General features: G+C 42.3%; 2 protein-coding genes across 8 annotated transcripts in view; one reads left to right on the top strand and one right to left on the bottom strand.

The window, feature by feature from the left end:
* Nucleotides 1–9,696: 9,696 nt before the first annotated feature.
* On the top strand, nucleotides 9,697–11,379 carry LOC110514811 (C-C motif chemokine 4). Its single transcript, XM_021594017.2, has 3 exons — nucleotides 9,697–10,337; nucleotides 10,541–10,661; nucleotides 10,847–11,379. The coding sequence occupies exons 1-3, from the start codon at nucleotides 10,184–10,186 to the stop codon at nucleotides 10,977–10,979; spliced, it is 408 nt and encodes a 135-aa protein (XP_021449692.1). The 5' UTR covers nucleotides 9,697–10,183; the 3' UTR covers nucleotides 10,980–11,379.
* A 2,175-nt stretch (nucleotides 11,380–13,554) lies between these two features.
* LOC110514277 (septin-7) overlaps nucleotides 13,555–15,301 on the bottom strand; it is a 42,591-nt gene continuing 40,844 nt past the window's right edge. For all 7 annotated transcript variants that reach the window (XM_036973745.1, XM_036973739.1, XM_036973740.1 and 4 more), the window contains 5 exons: nucleotides 14,852–14,903; nucleotides 14,602–14,730; nucleotides 14,188–14,323; nucleotides 13,929–14,074; nucleotides 13,555–13,802 (listed from right to left, as the gene is read on the bottom strand). In XM_036973745.1, coding sequence (XP_036829640.1) covers nucleotides 13,763–13,802; nucleotides 13,929–14,074; nucleotides 14,188–14,323; nucleotides 14,602–14,730; nucleotides 14,852–14,903 — 503 coding nt within the window. In that variant the 3' untranslated portion in view covers nucleotides 13,555–13,762. The remainder of the gene's footprint in view (nucleotides 13,803–13,928; nucleotides 14,075–14,187; nucleotides 14,324–14,601; nucleotides 14,731–14,851; nucleotides 14,904–15,301) is intronic.

Raw genomic sequence — 15,301 nt, 5'->3', positions numbered from 1 at the left:
TGAGCGATGGCCGAACGGCATAGGCAAGATGCAGTAGATGGTATAGAGTACAGTATATACAGTATATATCATATGAGATGAGTAATGTAGGGTATGTAAACAGTACATAAAGTGGCATTGTTTAAAGTGACTAGTGATACATTTATTCCATCCAATTTTTAATTATTAAAGTGGCTATAGATTTGAGTCAGTATGTTGGCAGCAGCCACTCAATGTTAGTGATGGCTGTTTAACAGTCTGATGGCCTTGAGATAGAAGTTGTTTTTCAGTCTCACGGTCCCAGCTTTGATGCACCTGTACTGACCCCGCCTTCTGGATGATAACGGGGTGAACAGGCAGTGGCTCGGGTGGTTGTTGTCCTTGATGATCTTTTTGGCCTTCCTGTGACATTGGGTGGTGTAAGTGTCCTGGAGGGCAGGTAGTTTGCCCCTGGTGATGCGTTGTGCAGACCTCACTACCCTCTGGAAAGCCTTGCGGTTGTGGGCGGAGCAGTTGCTGTACCAGGCGGTGATAAAGCCCGACAGGATGCTCTCGATTATGCATCTGTAAAAGTTTGTGAGTGTTTTTGGTGACAAGCCAAATTTCTTCAGCCTCCTGAGGTTGAAGAGGCGCTGTTGTGCCTTCTTCACTACACTGTCTGTGTGGGTGGAACATTTCAGTTTGTCCGTGATGTGTACGCCGAGGAACTTAAAACTTTCCACCGTCTCCACTACTGTCCCGTCGATGTGGATAGGGGGATGCTCCCTGGGCTGTTTCCTGAAGTCCACAATCATCTCCTTTGTTTTGTTGACGTTGAGTGTGAGGTTATTTTCCTGACACCACACTCCGAGGGCCCCCACCTCCTCCCTGTAGGCCGTCTCATCGTTGTTGGTAATCAAGCCTACCACTGTAGTGTCGTCTGCAAACTCGATGATTGAGTTGGAGGCGTGCATGGCCATGCAGTCATGGGTGAACAGGGAGTACAGGAGAGGGATGAGAATGCACCCTTGTGGGGCCCCAATGTTAATGCTCAGCGGGGTGGAGATGTTGTTTCCTACCCTCACCACCTGGGGGCGGCCCGTCAGAAAGTCCAGGACCCAGATGCACAGGGCGGGGTCGAGACCCAGAGTCTCGAGCTTAATGATGAGTTTGGAGGGTACTATGGTGTTAAATGCTGAGGTGTAGTCAATGAACAGCATACTTACATAGGTATTCCTCTTGTCCAGATGGGTTAGGGCAGTGTGCAGTGTGATTGCGTCATCTGTGAACCTATTGGGGCGGTAAGCAAATCGGAGTAGGTCTAGGGTGTCAGGTAGGGTGGAGGTGATATGACCCTTGACTAGTCTCTCAAAGCACTTCATGATGACGGAAGTGAGTGCTACAGGGCGATAGTTGTTTAGCTCAGTTACCTTAGTCTTCTTAGGAACAGGACCAATGGTGGCCCTCTTGAAGCATGTGGGAACAGCAGACTGGGATAGGGATTGATTGATATGTCCGTAAACACACCAGCCAGCTAGTCTGCGCGTGCTCTGAGGACGCGACTAGGGATGCCGTCTGGGCCAGGCAGCCTTGTGAGGGTTAACATGTTTAAATGTTTTACTCACATTGGCTGCGGTGAAGTAGAGTCCACAGGTTTTGGTAGCGGGCCATGTCGTTGGCACTGTATTGTCCACAAAGCGAGCAAAGAAGTTGTTTACTTTATCTGAGAGCAAGACATCGGGGTCCACGACAGGGCTGGTTTTCTTTTTGTAGCCCGTGATTGACTGTAGACCCTCTCGTGTCTGAGCCGTTGAATTGCGACTCTACTTTGTCTCTATACTGACGCTTAGCTTGTTTGATTGCCTTGCAGAGGGAATAGCTACATTGTTTGTATTCGGTCATGTTTCTGGTCACCTTGCCCTGATTAAAAGCAGTGGTTCACGCTTTCAGTTTTGCCATCAATCCACGGTTTCTGGTTGGGGAAGGTTTTAATTGTTAATTATTAAAATCCCCAGCTACAATAAATGCAGCCTCAGGATATGTGGTTTCCAGTTTACATAGAGTCCAATGAAGTTCTTTCAGGGCCGTCGAGCTGTCTGCTTGGGGGGGGGTGTACGCGACTGTGATTATAATCGAAGAGAATTCTCTTGGTAGATAATGCGGTTGGCATTTGATTGTAAGGAATTCTAGGTCAGGTGAACAAAAGGACTTGAGTTCTTTGAACGATTTTTTCGCTTCACAACTGGCTATGTGATCATTACAGCTCAATGGGTATAACTTTTGTTGACAAATTCGATAGCTTTTGGAAACAAAACACATTTTATAAGGAGGATGGGATCCACCCAAATCATATGGGATCCTGGATCCTTTCACAGCACTATAAGGCTGCATTGAGACAATGACTTATCACTGACCCAAGCCCAGCTCAGCTAATCCCTACCATTGTGATGCAGAGTTGTCATAATGCTTCAGCAAATGTACATTACACCAGGGGTGTTGGTAGACACAATGTAAGTAACCTAATGTATGTCCGTCTAACTGTCCTGAATGCCTCTGCTGATCCTGCAGTAATCATGTGCCTATGAACCAGAGTTATACTGTTAGCACCAAGCCGGTGTGCCCTATGAGGAAGTCCACTGGTGTGCAGCTCACCATGCGCAACATGAAGAACATGAGCATGTCTACTGCTGCTAAGCTTCCCAGTAAAGCAATAAAAGTAAGTAAACTTCCCAGAAGAAAAGTGCTCAAAATAGCCCACGTTAACTTATGTAGCTTAAGAAACAAGGTTAATGAAATCAATAATTTGCTAGTAACAGATGACATTCTGACTATCTCTGAAACTCACTTAGATCATACCTTTGATGATACAGTGGTAGCAATACAAGGTAATAACATTTTCAGAAAATATAGAAATGCCAATGGTGGAGGTGTTGCTGTTTATATTCAGAACCATATTCCTGTAAAGATTAGAGAGGATCTCATGTTAAATACTATTGAAGTAATATGGCTACAGGTTCATCTGCCTCACCTAAAGCCTATTCTGGTGGGAAGCTGCTATAGACCAACAAGTGCTAACAGTCAGTATCTGGATAACATGTGTGAAATGCTTGATAATATATGTGATATCAACAGAATATTTTCTGGGTGATTTAAATATTAACTGGCTTTCATCAAGCTGCCCACTCAAGAAAAAGCTTCAAACTGTAACCAGTGTCTGCAACCTGGTTCAGGTTATCAGTCAACCTACCAGGGTAGTTACAAACAGCACAGGAATGAAATCATCAACATATATTGATCACATCTTTACTAATGCTGCAGAAATTAGCTTGAAAGCAGTATCCAGATCCATTGGATGTTGTGATCACAATATAGTAGCCATATCTAGGAAAACCAAAGTTCCAAAGGCTGGGCCTAATATAGTGTATAAGAGGTCATGCAATAAGTTTTGTAGTGATTCCTTTGTTATTGATGTAAAGAATATCTGTTGGTCCGTGGTGTGTAATGAGGAGCAAACAGACACTGCACTTGACACATTTATGAAATTGCTTATTCCAGTTGCTAATAAGCATGCACCCATTAAGAAAATGACTGTGAAAACTGTTAGATCCCTATGGATTGATGAGGAATTAAACAATTGTATGGTGAGTGATGGGGCAAAAGGAATGGCAAATAAGTCTTGGCTGCACAATCAATTGGCAAACTTATTGAAAATTGAGAAATCATGTGACTCAACTGAATAAAAAGAAGAAGAAACTACACTATGAAACAAAGATAAATGAAATAAAGAATGATAGTGAAAAGCTTTGGAGCACCTTAAATTAAATTCTGGGAAAAAAGGCAAACTCAGCTCATCATTCATTGAATCAGATGGCTCATTCATCACAAAACCAACTGATATTGCTAACTACTTTAATGATTTTTTCATTGGCAAGATTAGCAAACTTAGGCATGATATGCCAGCAACAAATGCTGACACTACACATCCAAGTATATCTGACCAAATTATGAAAGACAAGCATTGCCATTTTAAGTTCCGTAAAGTTAGTGTGGAAGAGGCAAAACAATTATTGTTGTCTATCAACAATGACAAGCCACAGGGGTCTGACAATTTGGATGGAAAGTTATGGAGGATATTAGCAGCCGATATTGCCACTCCTATTTGCCATATTTTCAATTTAAGCCTACTAGAATGTGTGCCCCCAGGCCTGGAGGGAAGCTAAAGTAATTTCGCTACCCAAGAATCAAGAATAGTAAAGCCCCCTTTACAGGCTCAAATAGCCGACCAATCAGCCTGTTACCGACCCTTAGTCAACTTTTGGAAAAGATTGTGTTTGATCAGACACAATGCTATTTTACAGTCAACAAATTGACAACAAACTTTCAGCATGCTTATAGAGGACATTCAACAAGCACAACACTTACACAAATGACTGATAATTGGCTGAGAGAAATTGATGATAAAAAGATTGTTTTGTTTTGTTAGACTTCAGTGCGGCTTTTGACATTATCAATCATAGTCTGCTGCTGGAAAAATGTATGTGTTATGTCTTTACACCGCCTGCTATATTGTGGATAAAGAGTTACCCGTCTAACAGAACACAGAGGGTGTTCTTTAATGGAAGCCTTTCCAACAGAATCCGCAAGGCAGCTGTCTAGGCCCATTTCTTTTTCAATCTTTACTAATTAATTGCCACTGGCTTTGAGGAAAGCCAGTGTGTCTATGTATGTTGATAACGCAACACTATACATGTCAGCTACAACAGCGACTGAAATGACTGCAACACTTAACAAAGAGTTGCAGTTAGTTTCAGAGTGGGTGGCAAGGAATAGGTTTGTCCTAAATATTTCTAAAACTAAAAGCATTGTATTTGGGACAAATCATTCACTAAACCCTAAACTTCAACTAAATCTTGTAATAAATAATGTGGAAATTGAGCAAGTTGAGGTGACCAAACTGCTTGGAGTTACCCTGGATTGTAAACTGTCATGGTCAAAACATATTGATACAACAGTAGCTAAGATGGGGAGTTTGTCCATGACATCACTGCTCTGCCTTCTTGACTATATTGTCAACAAGGCTGGTCCTACAGGCTCTAGTTTTGTCGCAGCTGGACTAATGTTCAGTAGTGTTGTCAGGTGCCACAAAGAAGGACTTCGGAAAATTGTAATTGGTTCAGAACAGGGCAGCACAGCTGGCCCTTATATGAACACAGAGAGCTAATATTAATAATATGCATGTCAAGCTCTCCTGGCTCAAAGTGGAGGAGAGATTGACTTCATCACTGCTTGTATTTATGAGACGTATTGACATGTTGAATGCACCAAGCTGTCTGTTTGAACTACTGGGGCACAGCTCGGACACCCATGCATACCCCACAAGACATGCCAGAAGAGATCTCTTCATAGTCCCCAAGTCTAAAACAGACTATGGAAGGCGCACAGTACTACACAGAGCCATGACTACAGGGAACTCTATTCCACATCAAGTAACTCATGCAAGCAGTAAAATTAGACTTAAAAAACAGATTAAAAAAACACCTTATGGAACAGAGGGGACTGTGAAGCAACACAAACATAGGCACAGACACATGCATACACACGATAGCATACACACACATACACATGGATTTTGTATTGTATATATGTGGTAGTGGTGGAGTAGGGGCCTGAGGGCACAGTGTGTTGTGAATGTATTGTAATGTTTTTACAATTGTATAAACTGCCTTAATTTTGCTGGACCCCAGGAAGAGTAGCTGCTGCATTGGCAGCAGCTAATGGGGATCCATAACAAACACAAATACAAATCAAGATATAAACATGTGCCCGTTAAAGCGCCACCGTGTGGTCGATATGAATGTTCTTGCATATGTTGAGTCTTGACAGTATTTGCAACGTGTACCAAATTGTGTTACACTACGAATATCCTTGACTGATTCATACTTTAGGTCAAACGGGGTGAGGGGTGTGAAATTCAAAGTTAGCTTTTTCCTATCTCTTGTCATACCTCCACCATCTGGCCAATCAGTGTCATTTAGTAAATGCCGGATCTCTATGGCAAGACACATTTCACAGAAGTGTCTTCAAAATTGGGCCCGCGCTGGCTGAGATATCAGATTTGACTAAAATAAGAAGGAGAATGTGTATGGACGGAGACAGATCCACAGTCCCCTCCCTGATTTAATTGTGGGGGACAACAAATCCCAAACACATTCTACATTAATTTAACATTGATTGAACATACATGCAAGGTCTGAAGTAATCTCATTAGCATTATTGCAGAATACCAATGATTAACTGTCTGTGGAAATTGGTGAGGGTTGAAAATGAGGGGTTGCAAGTGTGTGGGAGTCAGCCTGTTATGAAAATGCTACTGTATGTATGTGTGTAAAAAATATCTGATAAGATCTGTTGTCTGTACAATCTCCACTTGTCACAGACAGCTCCACACCACAGACTTCTGCAACAGCGTCCTACACTGACATTTTCACAGTGTTGGGGAGTAGTGAACTATATGTAGTTCAACTAGTAATTTAACAACATTTTGCAGTAGCTTGGTGGTAGTTTAAGTAAATTCAAATATGGATAGTGTTTTCAGTAGTTAATTACTTTTTTGCCATGTAGCGGTGTAGCTAACTATTGGAACTACACACTACATACCTTACTAAGTCTCACTTGAAACATTGTGTGTTTAATAGGATAAATTACACATTCTGTTATTATATGACCCCAAAGTGTCCTGTTACTACATTTACATTTCAGATTTACATATGATAATTTTTCACAAAGTAGTTTGTAGGTAGTGAACTACTTTTTCAAAGTAAGTTTAGTTGAGTAAACTATATTTTTTGTAGGGCTAGCTTAAGTGTAGCTTAACTTTTTCCAGTGTGAAGTAATTGGTAGCAATATATATACAGTGCATTCAGAAAGTACTACTCAGTACTTTGTTGAAGCTCCTTTGGCAGTGATTACAGCCTCGTGTCTTCTTGGGTATGACGGTACAAGCTTGGCACACTTGTATTTGGGGAGTTTCTCCCATTCTTCTCTGCAGATCCTCTCAAGCTCTGTCGGGTTGGATGGGGAGCGTCACTGCACAGCTATTTTCAGCTCTCCCCAGAGATGTTCGATCGGGTTCAAGTCCGGGATCAGGCTGGGCCATTCAAAGACATTTGGGGACTTGTCCCGAAGCCACTCCTTTGTTGTCCTGTTGGGGGGGTGAACCTTCGCCCCAGTCTGAGGTCCTGAGTGCTCTGGAGCAGGTTCTCATCAAGGATCTCTCTGTACTTTGCTCCGGTCATCTTTCCTTCAACCATGACTAGTCGCTCAGTCCCTGCCACTGAAAATAATCCCCACAGCATCATGCTTCACCTTAGGGATGGTGCCAGTTTTCCTCCAAACATGATGCTTGGCATTCAGACCAAAGAGTTAAATCTTGGTTTCATCAGACCAGAGAATCTTGTTTCTCATGGAAAACTCCAAGTGGGCTGACATGTGCCTTTTACTGAGGAGTGGCTTCTGTCTGGCCACTCTACCATAAAGGCCTGATTGGTAGAGTGCTGCAGAGATGGTTGTCCTTCTGAAACTCTGGAGCTCTGGCAGAGTGACCATTGGTTTCTTGGTCACCTCCCTGACCAAGGCCCTTCTCCCCCGATTGCTCAGTTTGGCCTGGCGGCCAGCTCTAGGAAGAGTCTTGGTGGTTCCAAACTTCAACCATTTAAGAATGATGGAGGGCACTGTCTTCATGGGGACCTTTAATGTTGCAGAATTGTTTTTGGTACTCTTCCCCAGATCTGTGCCTTGACACAATCCTGTCTCTAAGCACTAAGGACAATTGCTTTGACCTCATGGCGTGGTTTTTGGTCTGACATGCACTGTGTGTCTTTCCAAATCATATCCAATCAATTGAATTTACCACAGGGGGTCTTCAATCAAGTTGTAGAAACATCTAAAGGATGATCAATGTTAACAGAATGCACCTGAGCTCAAATTTGAGTCTCATAGCAAAAGGTCTGAATAAGTATGTAAATAAGGTATTTCTGTTTATTTATTTTTTCCAAACATTTCTAAAAACCTGTTTTCCCTTTGTCATTATGGGTTAGTGTGTGTATATGGATGAGAATAAATATGATTTAATACATTTTAGAATAAGGCTGAAACATACCAAAATGTGGAAAAAGTCAGGGGTCTGAGTACTTTCCGAATGCACTGTATATAACTATATTTTCAGAGTAGCTTCCCCAACACTTCCTTTTCACACGCATTTAAAAAAAATTCTTAAATAGAAAATGCTTGGGGGTTTCCTGATGTCATGGGTATCATTTGACCAAATGAAAATGGTCATACAGTAGACCTAGCATGCATATATACAGTGCATTCAGAAAGTATTCAGACCCCGTTACTTTTTCCACATTTTGTTACGTTACAGCCCTAATCTAAAATAGATTAAATATAAATACCTTATCTACATAAGTATTTAGACCTTTTGCTTTGATTCTCAAAATTGAGCTCAGTTGCATCCTGTTTCCATTGATCATCCTTTAGATGTTTCTACAACTTGATTGAAGACCCCCTGTGGTAAATTCAATTGATTGGATATGATGTGGAAAGGCACACACCTGGCTATATAAGGTCCCACAGTTGACAGTGTATGTCAGACCAAATACCAGATCATGAGGTCAAAGGAATTCTCCGTAGAGCTCCAAGACAGGATTGAGTCGAGGCACAGATCTGGGGAAGGGTACCAAAACATTTCTGCAGCATTGAAGGTCCCCAACAACACAGTGGCCTCCATCATTTTTAAATGGTTGAAGTTTGGAACCACCAAGACTCTTCCTAGAGCTGGCCCGCCAGGCCAAACTGAGCAATCGGGGGAGAAGGGCCTTGGTCAGGGAGGTGACCAAGAACCCGATGGTCACTCTGACAGAGCTCCAGAGTTCCTCTGTGGAGATGGAAGAACCTTTCAGAAGGACAACTATCTCTGCAGCACTCCACCAAGCAGGCCTTAATGGTAGTGTGGCCAGATGGAAGCCACTCCTCAGTAAAAGGCACATGACAACCCACTTGGAGTTTACCAAAAGGCATCTAAAGGACTCTCAGACCATGAGAAACAAGATTCTCTGGTCTGATGAAACCAAGACTTTGGCCTGAATTCCAAGCGTCACTTCTGGAGGAAACCTGGCACCATCCCTACGGTGAAGCATTGTGGTGGCAGCCTCATGCTGTGGGGATGTTTTTCAGCAGCAGGAAGTGGGAGACTAGTCAGGGTTGAGGGAAAGATGAACGGAGCAAAGTACCTTCCAACAGGACAACAACCCTAAGCACACAGTCAAGACAACACAGGAGTGGCTTCGACAAGTATCTGAATGTCCTTGAGTGGCCGAGCCAGAGCCCGGACATGAACCTGATCGAACATCTCTTGAGAGGATCTACAGAGAATGTGAGAAACTCCCCAAATATAGGCATGCCAACCTTGTAGTATCATACCCACAAAGACTCAAGGCTGTAATTGCTGCCAAAGGTGCTTTAACAAAGTACTGAGTAAAGGGTCTGAATACTTATGTAAATGTGATATTTCAGTAATTTATTTTGTTTGTTGCAAAAATGTCTAAAACATTGCTTTTGCTTTGTAATTATGGGGTATTGTGTGTAGATTGATAATGGAAAAAAACAATTGAATCCATTTTAGAATAATGCTGTAACGTAACAAAATGTGGAAGAAGTCAAGGGATCTGAATACTTTCCGAATGCACTGTACATCTCAATATTGTTTGTTATTAAGGCTTGTGGTGATCATAATTGTATAGTCATTTTTGACCTATTACAACTAAATAATGGAAGAGGACAACAGAACGTTCAGCTTCTTCGAAGACTGTTAAATGAATGTTGGTTGATGAATGCATAGCTTCAAATGGCTGATACAGTGTGACCCATTACGGCTTCATCCACTTTTTGTGATGATTTGTCATTCGCTTTCCGGTGACAAAGTTTGCTAGAGATAATTTGCAAGAACTGTGGTGGCACTGCATTTAATCTTATCTTCATCGCCTCATGTTTACGGTCCCGACTCTCAAAAAGGAAGTGACAAGGAAGTAGAATATAAAGATGATAGATATGGTAGTGGTTGGCAGGCTATGGGGGTGTATGGAAATTGGACATCATAATGTCATTCTCTTCTAGGAAATATTAATATAACTCTGGAAGTTCCATCATACATCTTGACAGTATTTATATGAGGAGATGCAACCCTTATGGACTCAGACTACAGAGGAACCAAAACAAAGACAGGTCAAACGCCAGACTTTCGACATCTCAAATCATCATGAAGACTACCTGCTTGGCTCTTGGGTTATTGCTGCTGACAGTATCCCAGTCCTATGCTATCCGTAAGTTCATTAAGTTTTCATAAGGATTGTAACCAATGTGTGCCTATATGCCCTTTTATAACTTGGCTAGGTGACTCCTTTCATGATTTTGATTATATACCTGTAAAGAGCTTGTCATACTTATCTTGGGTCGGTTGCCTTATGGCTTATGCTAGGAAATAGTAACCGAAGGATGTTCTAATTGACATCTTATTCCCCCACAGCTCTTGGACTGGAGTCATCACCTGACAGCTGCTGTTTCAGCTTCTCCAAAATGAGAGTGCCCCCCAAGAAGATCGACTCCATCCAGAAGACTCACAGTGGATGCCCCCGACCAGCATTTGTGTAAGTGTTTGTTCCTCTTCCTCTGATGCCACAGTCCAAAAGGACAACTGCATAGTTTGAGGCCCTAGCATTGTCTCAGTTATGGAAGACAGAAGACCTGCTGACTTTCACTGACTTGCAACAATCATACAAGCAATAGAACCCGCCTGATGTTTCTCCTTTGTACCATTATCCCTCTACAACAGGGTCAGAACTGTTGAGGGCAGAGTGATTTGCTTCCAGTCAAGTGTGCCGTGGGTACAGAAAGCCTTCAACCGGGTCAAGCAGACAGCAGCTGTGGCCACAAGTAGCGGCATTGAGGGTTCCAGTCAACCTTGATAACCTCCTCATCATGACTCAAGCCTCACAAGACTATATTGTCATCAACATGCAAGCAATGCATTCTAAGTGACATGTTTATCACTTAGAATGCAGCAATTACTATTTTGCGACATATGGAATTGGGGAAGGAGTGTTAGGATGTACACACCTTTTTGTTTATGTGAATACTGTGAGAATCCACTGCTTAAATAAAATGAGAACATTTGACTTAAACATAAGTCTCATCTTTAATATAATAATGTACAGTTAGATAGAGAACAGATGATAAAAGGAAGAACCAAATAAAGCTGAAAACAGTGTACATATAAAAAAAACAATACAAAAAACTCCTAAAGTTAGGACTACCTTTTAAGGGGTTTCTAGGATAAGGGATTGGTTAAAGTACTATTTAAAAAAAGTTTGTTTCAGAACTTTGCTCAACTGAGCCTTTTACTGACCAGTGTAGGTTGGGTCAAAGGTTGTCTTCTGTTAATTCAGTGATTTTGAGTTTGTGTTCAATTGTGAATTATATAACAATTGAGTCGTTTCCATTATGAATGTAAACCAGAGAAGAAGTACAGGGGTTAGATACTAGATGTGTGTTGTCTGCGTCTGTCCCTTTTGCATGGCTTCGATGCATCTGTTAAGATTCTACAGGTTTGTAAAATCAAGACTAGGCTAAAATATTGGCTTATGAACCACTTACTGTAATGATCCTACTGGGTTTAAGAAATCTTAGTTCTCCAACCATACATTATATATTAAAATAAAACTTGACGATCCTCAGAGAGGTAAGGGTTTTGAGGTGTCACACAGTGTGGCTTAGTGTTAGTCTCACCATGCGTTTGGGACAAACCCATGCATATAGAGCTTTCAGCACAGTCTTTAGAACAGAGGACGAGACGGGGAGAGAGAGGACGAGACGGGGAGAGAGAGGACGAGACGGGGAGAGAGAGGACGAGACGGGGAGAGAGAGGACGAGACGGGGAGAGAGAGGACGAGACGGGGAGAGAGAGGACGAGACGGGGAGACAGAGGACGAGACGGGGAGACAGAGGACGAGACGGGGAGACAGAGGACGAGACGGGGAGACAGAGGACGAGACGGGGAGAGAGAGGACGAGACGGGGAGAGAGAGGACGAGACGGGGAGAGAGAGGACAAGGGATAGATAGGGCTTTAGGTTCAGGGCTTCCACAAAATCCATCACTTCACATAAAACATTGTCACGGTTATCATTGTTTTAGACACCCATGCGATTTGTGTAATATCGTCTATATAATAGGGAAATGATTATCTACTTCAGTATCCAGATAATGTTGCTATAACACTGACAATGTTCCTGTTAACGTTACGTGTGTTCTATTAGTAAAAATCGGAGGCATGGTTCTGATTGCATTATCAGGCATTATCTAGGACCTCAAACACATAGTTTACAGTTATACACACACACAGGCAGACACACACACACACACACACACACAGACGTGCGCGCACACACACACACACACACATTTGAGATAGGTCATCCCTTTTCCTGAACCTGGCTTATTCATCTTGACTTTGCTTTTCACTGTCATCATTCCACACAATTATTTTCCTTTTTTCTTATACTCTCCAACCTGACTCAAACCCTTAATGACCACCTACATTGTCCCCCCCCTGGACACACACTCCCAAGTGTGGTGTTTAACATGCACATGTACCAGGTGTTCGGGGAATTTCAGACTGTATATGATTATGTGTTTACACATGTCACAATGGAGTGTGCTTGCGAATAGTCTAAGACTTGAGCTGCCTCTACTGGAAGAAACGAGTTCAGTGGCCAGAGCAGCATCTAGAAAACAGTCTGTAGTACACTTGTGTAAAGGATGACTATGCATGGTGCCTGCCATGTGTAAAACTCAGATCAGAGGGACATCATTTCCTCCATGTCAAGAATAGGCATTGACTTTCACATTCACATGCATTCCCACATAAAAGGTTAAGGTTTTGGCAGAGACTCCAAGACAGCGATGTGGCTGTGTGTGAGTTGTATGTACTGTATGAGAGTGAGTAATTGGGGTGTGTTGTATGTACTGTATGAGAGTGAGTAATTGGGGTGTGTTGTATGTACTGTATGAGAGTGAGTAATTGGGGTGTGTTGTATGTACTGTATGAGAGTGAGTAATTGGGGTGTGTTGTATGTACTGTATGAGAGTGAGTAATTGGGGTGAGTTGTATGTACTGTATGAGAGTGAGTAATTGGGGTGTGTTGTATGTACTGTATGAGAGTGAGTAATTGGGGTGTGTTGTATGTACTGTATGAGAGTGAGTAATTGGGGTGTGTTGTATGTACTGTATGAGAGTGAGTAATTGGGGTGTGTTGTATGTACTGTATGAGAGTGAGTAATTGGGGTGTGTTGTATGTACTGTATGAGAGTGAGTAATTGGGGTGTGTTGTATGTACTGTATGAGAGTGAGTAATTGGGGTGTGTTGTATGTACTGTATGAGAGTGAGTAATTGGGGTGTGTTGTATGTACTGTATGAGAGTGAGTAATTGGGGTGTGTTGTATGTACTGTATGAGAGTGAGTAATTGGGGTGTGTTGTATGTACTGTATGAGAGTGAGTTAGTGATGTGTGAGGTCCATGTCTGACATGTACTGCAAGAGAAACATACATTTGGAATGTTGGTATGGAATGTCTACTATAGTACAATATGGGTGTGTGTGTGGTGTGGTTTGCGGGTTACAGATCGTGTGACTATCTAAAAGGATGTAAAAACAAGTTTGTAATATTTCATTGGAGGAATAGGTTCAACTCTTAAAATATTTTTCCTTTCTTTTTGTTCTTTTCCATGGTCCTGTAAAAAGAGACAAAGGGAAATGTCACATTTCAGCATTGCATTACATTGAGAAATAGATAAAGCATACTATATGTTTGTCTGAGAGAAAAAGAGCAAGGATGAGTAAATGTGTCAGACACTCACTTAGAAGCGTCAAGTTTCTGCTGCTCCAGTATACGTTGCTGTGCCTCCCAGTTTGACTTCTCTTCCTCATGGTGACGCTTCTTCTCCTCCAGTTCCTTATACTGAGCCTCCAAGTTCTTTTTCATCTGCTCGTGGCGTCGCTCCAGCTGAGAAGGGAAGGGTGGCAAAGACTTACTAAGACCCAAATACACACCCCCACACGGACAAACACTCTCTACCTCTCCTGTCCCCATTGGTTCTCACACACACACACACACACCTCGGCCTCAGAGTCCTTCAGTTTCTGTTTCTTCTCCTTGACTTTCATCTCAAACACCTGCTCCATCTCAGTCTCCATCTTCTTCATCTTCATGACGTGTTCCCTCCGCTCCTCCTCCATCTGGGCCAGGGGGCTCCTACAGGTCAAAGGTGAGAGACAAGACAACAAGCATCACTAACAGTGACCAGTGATTCATGAATCACATCTAATATAGTCTTGTCAACTGTCACTTAACAACAGTATGACAATACCTTAAAGTATCAAACCAAAGGTTCATCTATGAAATAAGCTTCATAGCAAATGAATGACATTGCTATTTGTTCTCTTAAGATCATTTAGATTATTACTGTCTGAATACTATTCAACATATCAGATCTGTGGCATTTCCTCTGATGATTAGGGTCTCTCTCCTACCTGGTCATTTGGTTCTTGGTCTTGCTGGTGTCCACTCCTCCATTGCAGGTGACGGCAGCAAGCTTCCTGCTGCGGTAGTTCTCATAGTGGACGTTGTTAGTCACATCCTTCAGATCTTGCATATGGGTCCTACAGGAGGGAATTGCTAATGTTATCTCAAATAACGATATCGCTAATTCTAACGATATCACTGTACATACTGTAAATGCTGCGGTATAAATCACTTTGGCATGCATCCTCTGTCTCTCACCTGATCAGCATGTTCCGTAAGACAGTAAAGTCACAGTGCTCCCCGTTCTCCACTGAAACAGGAAGAGAGAGAGAGATGTCAGAGACCTTTTGAGATGAATCTCATCATTACTGTGTCTACTGGTAGAATACACACCACTTCACAGAGTTCCCAATAATAATTGGTGTCTAACGACATTACAAAAGCTCTCGGATCAAACGGGACAATCTCTACTTCTGGAGCCAAAAAGCACTGGGTCACTCAGCTAGTCAAGTGTACAATCTAATCACAGCCTATTAGCTGATGAGACCGTTAGGTAGTCAAACACAGACAGACACAGTCAACACACAAATGCATGAGCCAAAAGGAGCCATGCTCAGTCAGTTAGACTGTTCACTGAGCAGACACATTATTTAGTTTACACACAGACACCGTCAAACCTATCACTGCTTGCTAACACAGAGACAGGAC

Source organism: Oncorhynchus mykiss, chromosome 1, assembly GCF_013265735.2.
Source record: "Oncorhynchus mykiss isolate Arlee chromosome 1, USDA_OmykA_1.1, whole genome shotgun sequence".
In the NCBI taxonomy this organism is placed as follows: domain Eukaryota; kingdom Metazoa; phylum Chordata; class Actinopteri; order Salmoniformes; family Salmonidae; genus Oncorhynchus; species Oncorhynchus mykiss.
Note: the sequence above shows the minus strand (reverse complement) of the source record. Positions and strands in the feature narration are given on the sequence as shown.